The 15,635-nt window shown below is 36.7% G+C and overlaps 2 protein-coding genes across 2 annotated transcripts; both read left to right on the forward strand.

Moving 5' to 3' along the window:
• Nucleotides 1–2,235: 2,235 nt before the first annotated feature.
• Nucleotides 2,236–5,946, forward strand: LOC116213061 (phosphatidylinositol 3,4,5-trisphosphate 3-phosphatase and protein-tyrosine-phosphatase PTEN1). Its single transcript, XM_031547865.1, has 8 exons — nucleotides 2,236–2,404; nucleotides 2,697–2,993; nucleotides 3,230–3,406; nucleotides 3,526–3,639; nucleotides 3,760–3,951; nucleotides 4,147–4,377; nucleotides 4,589–4,690; nucleotides 4,865–5,946. Exons 2-8 carry the CDS (start codon nucleotides 2,712–2,714, stop codon nucleotides 5,039–5,041), a joined length of 1,275 nt encoding a protein of 424 aa, XP_031403725.1. The 5' UTR covers nucleotides 2,236–2,404; nucleotides 2,697–2,711; the 3' UTR covers nucleotides 5,042–5,946.
• A 3,700-nt stretch (nucleotides 5,947–9,646) lies between these two features.
• Nucleotides 9,647–11,077, forward strand: LOC116214461 (UDP-glycosyltransferase 13-like). Its single transcript, XM_031549865.1, has one exon. The coding sequence runs from the start codon at nucleotides 9,647–9,649 to the stop codon at nucleotides 11,075–11,077; it is 1,431 nt and encodes a 476-aa protein (XP_031405725.1).
• The last annotated feature ends 4,558 nt before the right edge of the window (nucleotides 11,078–15,635 follow it).

Below are 15,635 nucleotides of genomic sequence, written 5' to 3' on the forward strand. Positions count from 1 at the left end.
ATGAGTCTTACTTCTGTTTTTAATTCAATCTTATAGGCTATTTATAGAGAATTTAAACAAGGTTTGTTACTTATAGAACTTGAATAAGACAACAATATTATGGATAAGATGCATCAATATAATGGCATAATAAGGGTCGGTCGAAGAATACATCATATATTTTTAATAAGGATATTGAATTGTCAAAATGTTCAGTTACTTCATAATGATTGTATTAAATTGAAGTAGAACTTAACTATAAAGTAAGTAGTATATGTTTTCCATCATATATGTCATGTGAATAATTTTATTTATTACTTTTCCCGTGCATGGCACGGACAACCCTACTAGTATATAGAGCAAACATTCGATTTGGTCCGTGAAAGATTAGTTTGCCAACAATTTCGTTCCTCAATGGATTTTGTCAACAATTTGGTCCTTGAAAGATCAGTTGGCCAACAATTCAGTCCTCAAAAGATTAATTTTGCCAACAATTTGGTTTCTCAATGAATTTTGCCAATAATTTGGTCCTCGAAAGATCAATTGGCCAATAATATGGTCCTCATAACGGGTTTAGCGATTAGAAACTCAATTTTTCAATTGTCATTAGTTAAGGATGTGCCATATCAACTTTCAGGTCAGATTATCGTTACGACGTCAATGGTCAGTCAATGTTTGGACTAAATTATCTGGCAAAACTGTCTTTCGAGGACCAAATGTTGGACAACTGATTTTTTGAGGACCAAATTGCTGGCCAACTAATGTTTTGAGTACCAAATTGTTGAAAAAATTCATTGAGGGACGAAATTGTTAGCCAACTGTTCTTTTGAGGACCACATGGTTGGCAAAATTCATTGAGGGACCAAATTGTTGGTAAACTGATCTTTCGAGGACCAAACTCGATTTTTTCTCTAGTTACAACCTATAAACGAAACATATGAAATATTATATATGCATATTATATAGTTTCTATCATAGGTACTTTTCAATTATGCAATTAATATGGTTTAAAGTTTAACAGAAAAAAATATTAAGAAAACATGGGTGTCAGTGTGAAACATGGATTTCTTTTTATCCCATTTTTTTGAACTTTTCCTAAAAAGTAAGAACATAATAAAATAATGAGTTAATTACACTAGAAATCATGATCTTTGCCTCTTTTCCAATATTTATCACGAATTCTTTTTATAATAAAAGTACATTAATTTTCATTTCATCCCAAATCTAGCATTTGTCAATTTTTCATTTATATTTGTTAATGTAGCAAACGAATTGCTGACATAATATTAGAGTTATTCAAAAGATAATATAAAATGCATATAAATTTAAAAAAATGAAAACAAATTAGAAAAAATCAGAAAAGATAAAAATTTGACAAAATATAATAAATTAAAATTAAATCCATAGAAAAATAAAAGTAAATAAAAATCAGTATAAAGTTTAAAAAATAAAGTTAAAACATAAAAGAAATGCACCAGAAAAAGCACAAAATACTTTTATATAATAAAATAAAATTTCCAAAAGATCACAAAAAGTTTTTAAAAAATAAAAATTCAAGAACAAAATGAAATTCGTCAATCTTTTTTCCATTGTGAGGGTTGCGACGTTCCAAAACAAGATAGCAGAGAGAGAGTAGGGTTGTCCTGATGGTGGTTGCGTTGGGAGATTTTATAATCACTTTTTCTTATAATTTTAAGCAGATTTGGTATTTGGTGATAGTGCTTGAAACCATGGTTTAGACGAAAATTGCAGTTGCAAATGTGCTTTTCTCAAGCAGATTAGTTTGTGCTTATGAAATCTGCTTCCGTTTATTCTGTTTCAAGTATTACTAATTACCATTCTTACTTTCAGTAATTTTATATTAATTTCTTCTAAAAACTTTAACTTATTTTGAAATCAGCACTTATTTTTCAGCAATTTTGTTTTATTACTTTTCCATCAGCAATAGCACTCCCAAACCAAGCATGAATAACAAAAACAATGAAGGGAATTAACTCAAGCCCCTCTGACTTTTACTATAACACCAAGAAGCCCCCGAATGATGGTTTCAGTTGACTCAGTTAAGAACCTCAAGAGAAAGATGTTGGGAGGTTAAAATGGTGGAGTGAAAGGCCTTCATTTTTCCTCTATATTTGGCGCTAACATAGCGGCAACCAAAGCCCGCACCCCCCCAAAATAGCATCACCTGCCCCCCAAATCTGTTGAGTTTCCCATGCCCTCTCATGTCACTAATTAGTTTCATAATTTTCCATTGCATAAACAGGAAAAAAAAAAAGAAGAAATATTTAAAAAGAAGCGTTTTCTGGGGTTTCTCCATCATGGGAACCCTCGAAATTGCTTCTGTAGCATATCATGATTCATATTCGCATTCGGAACCGTTTCGGAGCTTGTGAGTTAAGGAAGCTTTTGGTGTTTCTGTCATCAGGTAAACCATGGGTGCTGCGTAAAAATTAGATATGTCCCTCTTAATGTTTGGCCATTTATCGGTTTTCTTTTTCTTTCTAGGATTTGTTATGGTTTGGTTATGGCTATGCATTGATATAAACAGATTGAAACTTTAGGCATGATTTTTCGAAATGCTCACATATACTTGCATATTGATATTAAGAGACGTGCATTTTTCTTTTGTGTTGAGTACAACTTGCATCCTGCGGATATCTGTGAATACCTGGGAATGTCATTGAAATTCAATTGTGCAACTTGATTTCCTCCTGCAGGGAAACCAAATTGAGATGGGTCTAAAGTTGACGAAGCGTCTGGAGCCTGAGATAAGGCCGGTAAATGCGCAACACCAAGCAATCATCAATTACCTAGTGAAGAACTTCTTCCTCCGTAACTTGGTGTCCAAGAAACGAAGGCGATTGCTCGTTGGGGGCTATGACCTCGACATGTCATATATCACTGATCGGGTGCTTGCTATGTCGTTCCCGTCGGAGCGGATGCGTGCAATGTACCGGAATCCACTTTGGCAGGTCAAGTCGGTGCTGGACATGAGGCATGAGGGCCATTACAAGGTCGTGCTGATTAATTCTTTTGCTCCCGCTTGGTCCTTTATCTCTTTTCCAGGTAGAAAAGTTGAACTGGCAAATATGAAAGTCCGTGGTTCTCGAATTTTTCCGGGACAATTCGAAAATTCCTTTTATACAAATATGAGCTGTTGCCTTTACAAATTTTTTCTTCTCAGGAAATGTCTGGAATCTGAATGGACATTGATGAAATATTAATCCATATATTTCTATATTTTCTTCAGATATACAACCTCTGCATAGAAGAAGCATATAATCCATCGCATTTCCATGGTCGTGTTGAAACGTATCCTTTTGATGACAACCATGTCCCTCCACTTCACATGGTCAAGCAATTCTGTGAAAGCGTGCATTCATGGCTCTCCGCAGACCCTGAAAACATTGCCGTTGTGCATTGCATGGTAAGAGACTTCTTTGCAGTAGGTAGGCATAATATACATTTAGTCCTGGACTAAGATCTGAATTTTGCTATTCCTCCATTAAATTTTCAGTTCAATTAATTCTTTTGTATAAATTTCAGGCAGGCAAAGGTCGAACAGGTTTGATGGTATGTTCCTACCTTGTTTATGGTGGCATGTCACCGGAGGAAGCTCTTCAGTTGTATGCTCAAAGGCGTACAACCAACAACGAAGGAGTAGGTTGATTGAAAGGCTATTTTTGATTGATGTTCCCTAAATAATTTTGCATATATTTTTAGGCTGAGTAGTTCAGTGATCATATCAAATGGAATTAATCACAAAAGTTTGTCGAACAGGTTTCGATACCAAGCCAGCGTAGGTACGTGGAGTACTGGGCAAGTTTGCTTTCGTTCCCAAGTGAGGGAGCATGTGATGAGCCTCCGGAGGTGAGCTTGCCGCAACCACAAAGTCGGGAGTTGCGTCGGATTAGGCTCTATGACACTGTTAACACTGATTCTATCTATTTTGTGGTATCAGAGCTACAGCATGTAAGTGTTGCTGTTAAAACCACAGTCTATTCCCTTTAATTTGTTATTCAATTTTTTTTTCTTTTTTTGGAGTGAGTCTATGGGTACACTCAGCCAATTTTGTTGCAATTAAACTTCTAGATTAGTTGAGATCCGTTATTGACGTAATTCTTACGCATAACTTTGAAGACGATATTAATTCACCTTCCTTGGCAGGTTCCTAATCAGCTGTATAGACCTGCAACAGAGATCTCAAGGGGCTGCTGCAGGCAAATAAAGAAGGGATTCCAGAGGAACAACAGCCCGAGGTATTACGTCTCTTACGATGATAGAGGCGAACCGCAGTCACCGACTGACGAGCCACGCATCATTGTCCAAATGGACACTGAGAGCCCCATTCTTTACCAGAAAACCTGCCTCGACTATCACTTTGACAAGCCTCCGCAGGTAACCATTAAGCAGCCAGCTGAGAAGACACGAATCGCTTTTTTGAGTTTCTCTAAACTAAATGTTTATAAAAGTATGCTTCATTGCTTCAATAAGGAGACCGATGGTTTAATCTAGCAAGATAAAAGACTAGCCAGCATAAAAATTAGCAATTGAAAATGCGGTTTCCTCAGATTAATGGTGTACTAGCTACTTAGATTAAATTGGGCAGGTCACCGGAGACGTGAGGGTCATATTCTATCAAAAAATGAATGGAGGCCGTCTCTTCTATGCCTGCTTCAACACTGCTTTCATCAGAAAGAGTTTGCTACAGGTAATTAACTGATTGATTTGCCAAATATTTTTTTCACTCATGAAATCTTCTCCGCATTCTTTTACGCATGAAATAATCAGCTTATATATATATATATATATATATATATATATTATTTAAAACGTCGTATTCTGCTACATGATTTGTTATCCTAAGAAATAGTGCCTTTCGCAGTTTTCTTTGCGGGATTTGGACAAAGTTGGAAGCAAAGGTCGGTCAATATGTGGAAATGCCTTCTGTGTCGAGTTACTGTTTGGCCCTGCCAATGATGCCACAAGCTCGTTTCGCCTCGGTAGCAACGACAGTATTGATGGAGACCTTAGCAACGAATTTCCCCTTCTTGAGGGTTAATTAATTAATCAGTCTAGTATTCAAGAAGTCACCCTCACGGTCATGGACCGTATATACAATTGTTGTTTCCCCTTAATTTTTCCTCCAGCCATTAGCCAATATCCCAGCAAGTTTCCTTTCTGGTCAAAAATTTGCGTGCCTTGCCAACATTAGTTTTTTTAATGGTAGGAGAATGGCAAGAGGACTTAGGGACAAGTTTTGTACAGTAGCAGCTTCCCTTTATCAAGCTTGTTTCAGAAGATGATGATGTTGAGTGTAATTTGTATTATTGATCGATCCTTTCGTGCCCTGACAATCAGAGGGCACTTCTTTTTTTTTTTTTTTTAATCCAGCAAAACCAAATCGGTAAATTTACTAGGGGAGGAGAGGTTAGGAGATCGTTTGTTCAAGTGTCGAGCCTTGTCCATTTCTGGGGGAGCTGTGCTGTGACAATAAGGATGGAGCTAATAACGTCCTCTCTGCCAGATGATTATGATAGCGGCTTTGATGGCCCGTAATCAATCGTGCTTGGAACCCTAATCCGAGCACCGTCTCAGACAGCAGCACTGGAGGTTGTCAACTCCCAAAATCAAGGACCGACGAGGGAAGAAGCAGAGACCCGGAAATTCTGTGTGGGAGTTGAGGAGAGAAAATGGTAAACAGGGTGTGAAGTTTCTTGCTTCAGGAGAGCAGAGAGGGGATAAGAATTAGTTGGCGGATATCTCTGCGCTTTCTTCTCTGAGAATACGAGACCTGAGCTTAAGAAGAGTGAAAGATGGGGGGAGAGAGTGTGAGACAGAGAGAGAGAGAACTGAGGAGAGAGATGACCACTGAGATATAATGGAGTGAAAAAGAGGACAAGGAAAGAGCAAATTCATTCCTCGCGTTCAGGGAATCGGGTTCTTCTTGAAATGAAGCATGAAAAAGAAAGAAGAAACATAGTAGAGAGAGAAAGAGGTAAAAGCACGAACGGAAGGGGGGAGAGAGAGAGAGAGAGAGTGATTATGCAATTTTTTCAATACCCAACAGTGAAAAATCCTCGAAAAGGCAAAAGGAGATGGTGATGGTGTTGAGATGGAGAGGAGGGAGCCGAGAGTGAGAGAAGGTGGAGGATGGCAATGATGGTACAACCGAGAGGAGGAGAAGAAGTTGTTGAGGATGGTGAGCTGTTGGTGATGGCAAGGGGGTGAAATAGAGATGAGAGTGGTGGTGGCAGTGATGGTGATGCGGCTGTGATGGCAGAGGAGGAGAGTATGGTCATGGAATCGCGAGAGAGGAGGATGGTCTGTGCTGCGGCTGTCAGTAAGGGCCGAGAGGGACTGAGGGAAAGAAGAACAAGGTCGATGGTGATGAATATGGAGATGAACAAAGGTCGACAGAAGGGGGATGGAGGAGGAGGAAGAAGAAGAGAGAAAGAGAGTTTTATGGTCAATTTTGAAAGATAAAAAATACAGGGGTATTTTTAAATAGCGAGTGGTTCCAACCGTTCAAGGGACACGTATCGTCATTTTATCGGTTTGACATGGCGTCGTTATCTCTTAACTAGAAACGTTAGCATCTCCATCAACTATTGATGACAGGGGTGACGGTAGGATAGATCTGAAAGTAAAATGCGAGTTTGAGATGTGTCGCAAATTTTTTTTTTTTTTTGGAATAGAATTGACGAAAACTAACTAGTTTGAGACGTTTCGTGTTATTTTCCTTTTTTTTTTAACGACTTTTTCACTTCATAATTACTTTTTTCTTTCAAATTATTTTTATTCTCGACGCTGCATTAACCTGCGAGCCCACCCTCAAGCCCCCACGACTCTGAGCTTGCAACGCCATAGATCAGTATCAACTACTGGCCTCGCAACTCACCGAGATGGTGTTAATACCACCCCTCTACCAATCCTTGGTGACTTTTCCCTTTTTCTTATTATTAAGTGTTTAATTACATAACGTATCAATCGCCACATCGTATGAATTTTATTTTAGTTTTTTGATGAATACCGCATCGCATAAATTGTTACCCATAGTACTCGCTCATCAATGCAAGTTCCAATTATTGCAGTGTCTTATTCCATGATTTAATAAGCCAACCTAGATACCCTTTTGGCTTTTTGACAGGTCATCTCAAATTAGAACTTTCTTTGGACAAATGTGACCAAGATTTAGACACGTTCTAAATTCAAGATCCACATTAATTAGAGCATATACACAACAAAAATTAATAATATAATTATTATTTTAAAAAAAAATTTCAACCATTCAATTCAATTTTTAATATTAAATTCTCTCAACTATTCATTACTTATTCCACAATTCAACAATACAATAATTACTTTCTCTCAATTATTCATTATTTTTTTACACTTTTTTTCACAATTCGATAGCACAATCATTACAATATAATTAAACTCAAAACTCATCTCTATTTAAATTATTAATGTTATATTTTGACTTGGAGGGGAAATAACTACAAACACCCCCACTCTAGATATTTGAAGACCTCAATGGAATAAGACGATCTCGAACCGAATACTTATAAGCGTATATTTTCTAAATTTTTAGAAAATTATTCTTCATTTGCAAAAAATATACATGTCAGTATAAATTTAACAGTGATTTAAACGACGAGACCAAACATGGAATGATTGTGTCACTTTGATGACAATACTAAACAAATAAATATGACAAAACAATAAAAAATAACTAAAAAGTGACGACCGCAATTTTTTTTCTTTTTGTAGTTAACGCGATGGGGTATCAATTTTTTGGTTAACCAGTTGGAAGGCCACAAGCGTTGCATGGGATATGTATTTTCATGAGTTATATATATATATATATATATATATATATATATATTATTTTTTGAAATAATAATATGTCACTATAATAAACAAATTTAGGTAAGCCTTAAGTAGATTTTAGGCTAAAATGAAACCGTAAGAATGTGCCTATTATTTATTCAACGAAATTAATATAACTTTTATGAAAATTTTATTATTTAAAATTTTTTAGATTTAAAATTACTTTTTCCTAAGTAAGATGCAAAATTACTAATTAAATCTTTACAATTAATTTGTCTAACTTTTTTATGCCAGTAGCAATTCAGAAAATTAGAGTGAAAAAATAAAGGAATAAAATTGGATTTTCCAATATATTAATATTTAAAATAGCCATGAACTTTGGAGAGTAACTGAAAAACAATCTAGACATTGGATGAATTAATTGAATGAATAATAAAAAATCTAGACCTATTAGAATAAGTATATTAATTTGGACGTACAAATTAAATAGGTTTATTTTGCTATTAATATTAATTAATTTGATTATTGTTGGATTGATTATTTACCTGGAAAATAACTAATTGTATAATCTTTTCAAAACACCAAATTGTACGTTAGAGGAGTTACTAGGAAGTAATTGAGAGATTAAAGAAATTAGTAAGCAATTTTTGGAAAGTGTGAGATGAATTGGGTTGTTAGATAATTAATAGGGCCTTGATTTGTTATATGAAGATATTATATATATATATATATATGTAAGTTTGTTGGAAATATGAATGCCATATTTATTTAATCAAAGATAATTCATACCGACCACGAGTCATATACATAGGCCTTAGTGGACTAAAAATTGAGGCCCTAAATAGACTGACATAAAGGATTTGGTGGACCGGGAGCCTCAATCGATGCTTTACTCGCCTATATATATAGCTTGAGCCGGCCCGCCTTTGAGAAAATAGACATATTCAGAATTTATAATTTTAATTATATTACTATATACTAAGATTATGTACTGTTATATCAAATATTACAATTATAATATCATTGTCCTGAGAATTTTGTCACTTTTCCCCAGTTAATTTTCATATAAAAAACGAAACGCAGAGAAATGGGCAAAAGACACTTGCCTAAGTACTGAAACTTAATTCACCCACCCACCACACCCAATCACCCCCCAACCCCCAACCAAAAAAAAAAAAAACTCACCCTCTAGGACAATGAACCAGTTTTAATTGTTTAGTTAGATGGACCTGTTTTAATTGACACAAAGGATTTGGTGGATCGAGGGCCTCAAGTGAAGCTTTACTCGCCTATCTTTTGGCCGGCCCTGCCTAACGGGAGGAAATGGACATATTAAGAATTTATAATTTTAATCATATTACTATATACTAAGATTATGTACTGTTATATCAAATATTGCAAAAATTATAATTACAATATCATTGTGTTGAAAATTTTGTGTCACTTTACCCTAGTTAGTTTTTATATAAAAAGCGAAAACGGAGAGAAAGGGAAAAAAGACACTTACCTAAGTACTGAAATGTAATTCAAAAAAAAAAAACTCAACCTCTAGTACAATGGATCAGTTTTAATTGTTTAGTTAGATAGATTCTAAACAGAAGTTTATCAAAATGACCTTTTTTTCTTTTTAGTTGATTCAAAAAATAATAATAGTAGTAATAAAATCCCGACGTACGTATATAATACACTCTTTGGTGAGTACATAGATATTCCTGATCTGTGGGGCCAGGAATTGCATCTATAAAAAGAAAACCAACCATTTTATATATCCCTTCAACTCTAATAAAATATATCAGATTGATATTTAAGGGTTCATTCTTTCGGCAATATATCAATGTCGAATTGTGCACGGGGAGACATGTCCGGTGGCCCTCACATAGCCCTCTTCCCCAACGCCGGCATGGGCAACCGGATGCCGTACCTCCGTCTTGCCACCATACTTTTGGGCCGCCGCTGCCGCATCACCCTCATAACGCCTCGCCCTACCATCACCACAGCCGAGGCAGCCGCCATTTCTTCCTTCCTCTCGACCTACCCTGAGGTCAACCAACTCGAACTCCATCTCCTCCCTGACAACAATGGCCCCGACCCGGCTATCACTGATCCTCATTTCTTCCAGTTTGCCCGCATCAGCCGCTCCACCCACCTAATCCGCCCCATGTTGTCCTCCGCAAGCCCGCCCCTCTCTGCTGTCATATCCGACCTTTTTGCCGCCTCGCAGATTGCCCCGATCCTAACCGATCTCCACCTCCCACTGTACATTCTATTCACGACCTCCGTAAAGTTTCTACCTTTAATAGCTCTTCTCCCAAAACTCTTATCAGACCCATCAAGATTGAATCCATCCTCTTCTGACGTCAACTTCCCGTGCTTACCTCCATTACCTGTTCAGAGCATCCCACCACCACTCTTTAACCCTGGTCATGTCTTCACGCAAATGTTAGCCACAGCTTTCCCGGCATTCCAACGAGCTAAAGCGATCTTGATGAATACCTTTGAAGAGTTTGAGAAGTCAACTCTAACCGCCCTGAATCACGACAGGATCATCGAAGACTTGCCCCCACTACTGCCGATTGGACCGCTCAGACCGTATCATAAGAGCCGGGAGCTCACTCCAAAGGGTGACTATAAGACATGGCTGGAAAGTCAACCGGTCGACTCCGTGGTGTATGTGTGCTTCGGGAGCAAAGCACCCATAGGCGTAGCTCAGATACAGGAGCTGGGAAAGGGGTTGGTAGGGAGTGGATTTAGGTTCCTGTGGGCCCTCAAGACGAAGATATCATTGGACGATGAATATAATGACAAGGACCAGGAGACCAAATCAGAGGATGTCAGGGAACTGTTGGGAGACTCAGTTTGGCACGAGAACGGAAGAAGGGGAATGGTGATGAGCAGTTGGGTGGACCAGGACGAGGTTCTGGCCAACTCGTCAATCGGGGGGTTTGTGTCGCACTGTGGGTGGAACTCGGTGACGGAGGCCATGTGGGCCGGAGTGCCAGTGCTAGCATGGCCTCATAACGGGGACCAAAGAGTAAACGCACAGGTCGTGGAGGAGTCCGGTCTCGGGGTTTGGGTGAAGGAGTGGGGGATGGGGAGCGGGAACGGTTTAGTAAATGGGGAAGAGATCGGGGAGAAGATAGGAGAGTTCATGAGGGATGAGAACTTGAGGGAGAGGGCCAGGAAAATCGGGGAAGAGGCTCGGAAGGCCGTTGATGCTGGCGGAAGCTCTCATGAGACGATCACTAAAGTCCTAAAGAGTCTCTAGTTTCCAAAAATTAGATCGGGCTAACATCTATTAATCTCGATACATCTATTAATCTCGATAAAGATCGTATTGATTAGCAGTTATATTGTCAGTTCAACTGTACGTGGATATCCGTGAAAGTTAAATTAGATATGTTCCACCAGGTACTAGCCGTTAGCATATATATATATATATATATATATATATATGTTTTTGGTTCAACATAAAAATTTGTGGAAAACAACTTTGCTATGAGTGACAGGTCAAGTAGCACAACTGCATAAAATTGTTAATGGCTAATTAAATGCAAATGGAAATGTTTGTTTTTTTTTAAAAAAATTCGGGCGAGAAATGGAAATGTGTTTAAAATGGATTTTAATCAGGAAAATCTCGATTAACCGATTAATTTACCAAATATTTTTTTTATGCAATAATTGCTTTCATCAGAAAGAGTTTGCTACAGGTAATTAACCGATTAATTTGACAAATATTTTTTTTTCACTCATGAAATCTTCTCCGCATTCTTTTACGCATGAAATCATCAGCTTATATATACATATGAAACGTCGTATTATGCTGCATGGTTGGTTATCCTAAGAAATAGTGCCTTTCGCAGTTTTCTTTGCGGGATTTGGACAAAGTTGGAAGCAAAGGTCGGTCGATACGTGGAAATGCCTTCTGCGTCGAGTAACTGTTTGGCCCTGCCAATGATGCCACAAGCTCGTTTCGCCTCGGTAGCAACGACAGTATTGATGGAGACTTTAGCGACGAATTTCCCCTTCTTGAGGGTTAATTAATTAATCAGTCTTGTTAATTGTTGTTTCCCTTCATTTTCCTTCAGCCATTAGCCAATATCCCAGCAAGTTTCCCTTTTGGTCAAAATTTTGCGTGCCTTGCCAAACATTAGTTTTTTTAATGAGGGAAAAAAGAAGAACGAGGTAGATGGTGATGAATATGGAGATGAATAAAGGTAGACAGAAAGGGGGATGGAGGAGGAGAAAGAAGAAGAGAGAGAGAGAGAGTTTTATGGTCAATTTCAAAAGATAAAAAATACAGGGGTATTTTAAATAGCGAGTGGGTCCAACCGTCCAAGGGACGCGTATCGTCATTTTATTGGTTTGACATGGCGTGGTTATCTCTTAACTGGGAAGCGTTAGCATCTCCATCAACTATTGATGACAGGGGACGGTAGGATAGATCTGACAGTGAAATGCGAGTTTGGGACGTGTCGCAATTTGTTTTTTTTTTTTTTTGGATAGAATTGACGAATACTAACTAGTTTGAGATATGTCATGTTATTTTCCTTTCTATTATTTTTACGACTTTTCACTTCATAATTACTTTTTTCTTTCAAATTATATTTATTGTCAACGCTGCATTAACTTGCGAGCCCACCCTCTGGCCCCCACCACTTTGAGCTTGCAACGCCATAGATCAGTATCAACTACTGGCCTCGCAACTCACCGAGGTGGTGTTAATACGACCCCTCTACCAATCGTTGGTGACTTTAACTTTTTTCTTATTATTAAGTTTCAAAAATTATTTGTGTTATTCATGAAAAATTGCATGTTACGCTGCAATTTTATATACGAAAATTGTATTCCATCATAAATGCTGCCAGCACTCCAACTAAGTTATGGGCGACCACTTGGACGGTTTATAATCTCAGGGAATGGCACGAATGCCAACCATCAAGTCCTCCATCCCAAATACTGAGATTTTAAAAGTCCTAATTTAAGATAATTGAAGACCTCAATGGTATCGGATGATCTCGAACGGAATACTTATAAGCATATATTTTCTAAATTTTCAGAAATTATTTTTCATTTGTAAAATATTTACATGTCAATATAGATTTGACGGTGATTTAAATGACGAGACCAAACAATGAATGATCGTGTCACTTTGATGAAGATACTAAACAAATAAGTGAATTAGGACAAAACAATAAAAATTAACTAAAAAGTGACTACCAATTTTTTTTTTCAATAAGGTCAATATAGTCAACGGGATGGTGTATCAATTTTTTGGTTAATTAGTCGGAAGTCCACATGCGTTGCATGGGGTCTGCATTTCATGAATTATATATATTTTTATTATTTTTTTGAAATAGTAATATGTCACTATAATAAACAAATTTAAGTAAGCCTTTAGTAGTTTTTTTTTTCATTTTTCAATTCAGGGTTGTTTGTGTACGTATGAAAAGTGTAGTTGACTTGAAGAGTAAATTAGCATAAATATGCTATATAAATTGTGTACGATTAACAAATATGGAGCATCCCACTTAGAAGAGTATGAAATAAATGCAATGCACAACTACAGAAGTTGATGCAAAGTACAAGGCTACCCAACAAATTTTACGTCTGCTAATTTCATAAGCCCGCGGTAGGGCCGCCCGAGGGAAACAGGAGCCTGAAATGAAACCATAAGAATGGGCCTTTTATTTATTTAACGAAATTAATATAACTTCTATGAAAAAGTTATTATTTTAACTTTTTGAGATGTAAAATTACTTTTTTTCTAAGTAAGATGCAAAATTACTAATTAAATCTTTACAATCAATTTCGTCTAACTTTTTGATGCCCCATAAAATTAGAGTGAAAAAAAAGAAACAAAATTGACTTTTCCAATATATTAAAATAGCCGTGGACTTTGGGGAGTAATTGAAAAACAATCTCGACGTTGGATGAATTAATTGAATGAATAATTGAAAATCCGGACCAATTGGAATGAGTATATTAATTTGGATGTACAAATTGAATAAGTTTATTTTGCTATTAATATTAATTAATTTGATTATTGTTGGACTGATTATTTATTTGGAAAATAACTAATTATGTAATCTTTCCAAAACACCAAGTTGTACGTTAGAGGAGTAATTAGGAAGTAATTGAGAGATTAATGAAATTAGTAAGCAATCATTGGAAAGTGTGAGATGAATTGGGCTGTTAGATAATTAATAGGGGCTTGATTTGTTATATGAAGATATTATATATATATATATATATATATATATATATATATATAGTAAGGTTGTGTGAACTATGAATGCCATATTCATATGGTCAAAGGTACTTCATACTGACCACGAGTCATATATATAGCTGGAGTGGGCCAAAAATTGAGGCCCTAAACATGACATAAAGGATTTGGTGGACTGGGAGCCTCAAACGAAGCTTTACTCGCCTATATATAGCTTAGGTCAGCGCTGCCTAGCGGGAGAAAATAGACATATTAAGAATTTATAATTTTAATTATATTACTGGATACTAACATTATGTACTCTTATATCAAATATTACAAAAATTGTAATTACAATGTCATTTTCCTGAAAAGAATTTGTCACTTTACCCTAGTTAGTTTTTATATAAAAAACAAAAAACATAAAAAGGGGAAAAAGACAGTTACCTAAATACTGAAACTTAATCAGCCGCCGCCCCACCCCCCCAACAACCAAAAAAAAAAAATCACCCTCTAGGATGATTGACCAGCCGGCCCTGCCTAACTGGAGAAAAATGGACATATTAAGATTTTCTAATTTTATTATATTACTATAAACTAAGATTATGTACTGTTATATCAAATATTGCAAAAATTATGATTACAATATCATTGTCTTGAAAATTTTTTGTCACTTTACCCTAGTTAGTTTTTATATAAAAAGCGAAACGGAGAGAAAGGGGAAAACGACACTTACCTAAGTACTGAAACGTAATTCAAAAAAAAAAATAAAAAACTCACCCTCTAGGACAATGGATCAGTTTTAATTGTTTAGTTAGATAGATTAGATAGATGCTAAACACAAGTTCATCAAAATGAGCTTTTTTTCTTTTTGGTGGGGGGTATGGGTGGGGTGGGTTTATACGGTGGCGGGAGGCCTAAGATTAAGAGGTCAAAATGAACTAGTTAAATTGAATACATTCTACCAGTTTTTGTATTTTCAGGAATACATCTTTCTCACTATTTTTTGTGCTGTCCTTTTTCTTTTTTCTTGTTCTTTGTCTGGGAATTTTTATATTTGTAATAATATGATACACCAGAAATGGACGCAATCGGCCAAGGTAGCTCATGTATGACGCTCCTTCAATTAATCATGGAAAAAGCGACTTGCGGAAGTAGTTGTCACTTCTACCCACATGACTCACCTAACTTTCAGCAATCCGCCCTTCAACCTTATTGTTATGACTAGGGATTTGGCCTAGTGGTTAACGTGCACTCAAGTTTGCACCGAGACCCGGGTTCGAATCCCCTTGGGGCCACCGGAGCGCCTTTGGCGTGATTACCCGCTCCATGCGCCGCCGGGAGTTCACGGAGCCTCGGGGATTAGTCGAGCGAAGCCCGGATACCCCGAGTTAGCAAAAAAAAAAATGACTAGGCAATCAGCTCGCGCATATGCACGGGCTAGAAATATAAGAATCAACCAATTTTATTTTGGATATGGTTTTTTGCCATATTTTTCATATTGCTTTAAATTTACAAATATTAAACATAACAGTTAATATGTAAATGGATAAATAGTGATAAAAATATGTTTTATTCATATGTAGATATATATTAAAATAGGGGTGTCCATAGGTGA

Source organism: Punica granatum, chromosome 7 (assembly GCF_007655135.1).
Source record: "Punica granatum isolate Tunisia-2019 chromosome 7, ASM765513v2, whole genome shotgun sequence".
NCBI classification, from domain to species: domain Eukaryota; kingdom Viridiplantae; phylum Streptophyta; class Magnoliopsida; order Myrtales; family Lythraceae; genus Punica; species Punica granatum.

Excerpts from the sequence above, each read along its gene's own strand:
- LOC116213061 (XM_031547865.1), top strand. The coding sequence starts at position 2,712 with ATGGGTCTAAAGTTGACGAAGCGTCTGGAGCCTGAGATAAGGCCGGTA. Across the intron at positions 3,640-3,759 it reads GTACAACCAACAACGAAGGA|GTTTCGATACCAAGCCAGCG; the intron begins GTAGGTTGATTG and ends TTTGTCGAACAG. Across the intron at positions 4,691-4,864 it reads TCAGAAAGAGTTTGCTACAG|TTTTCTTTGCGGGATTTGGA; the intron begins GTAATTAACTGA and ends TGCCTTTCGCAG.
- LOC116214461 (XM_031549865.1), top strand. The coding sequence starts at position 9,647 with ATGTCGAATTGTGCACGGGGAGACATGTCCGGTGGCCCTCACATAGCC.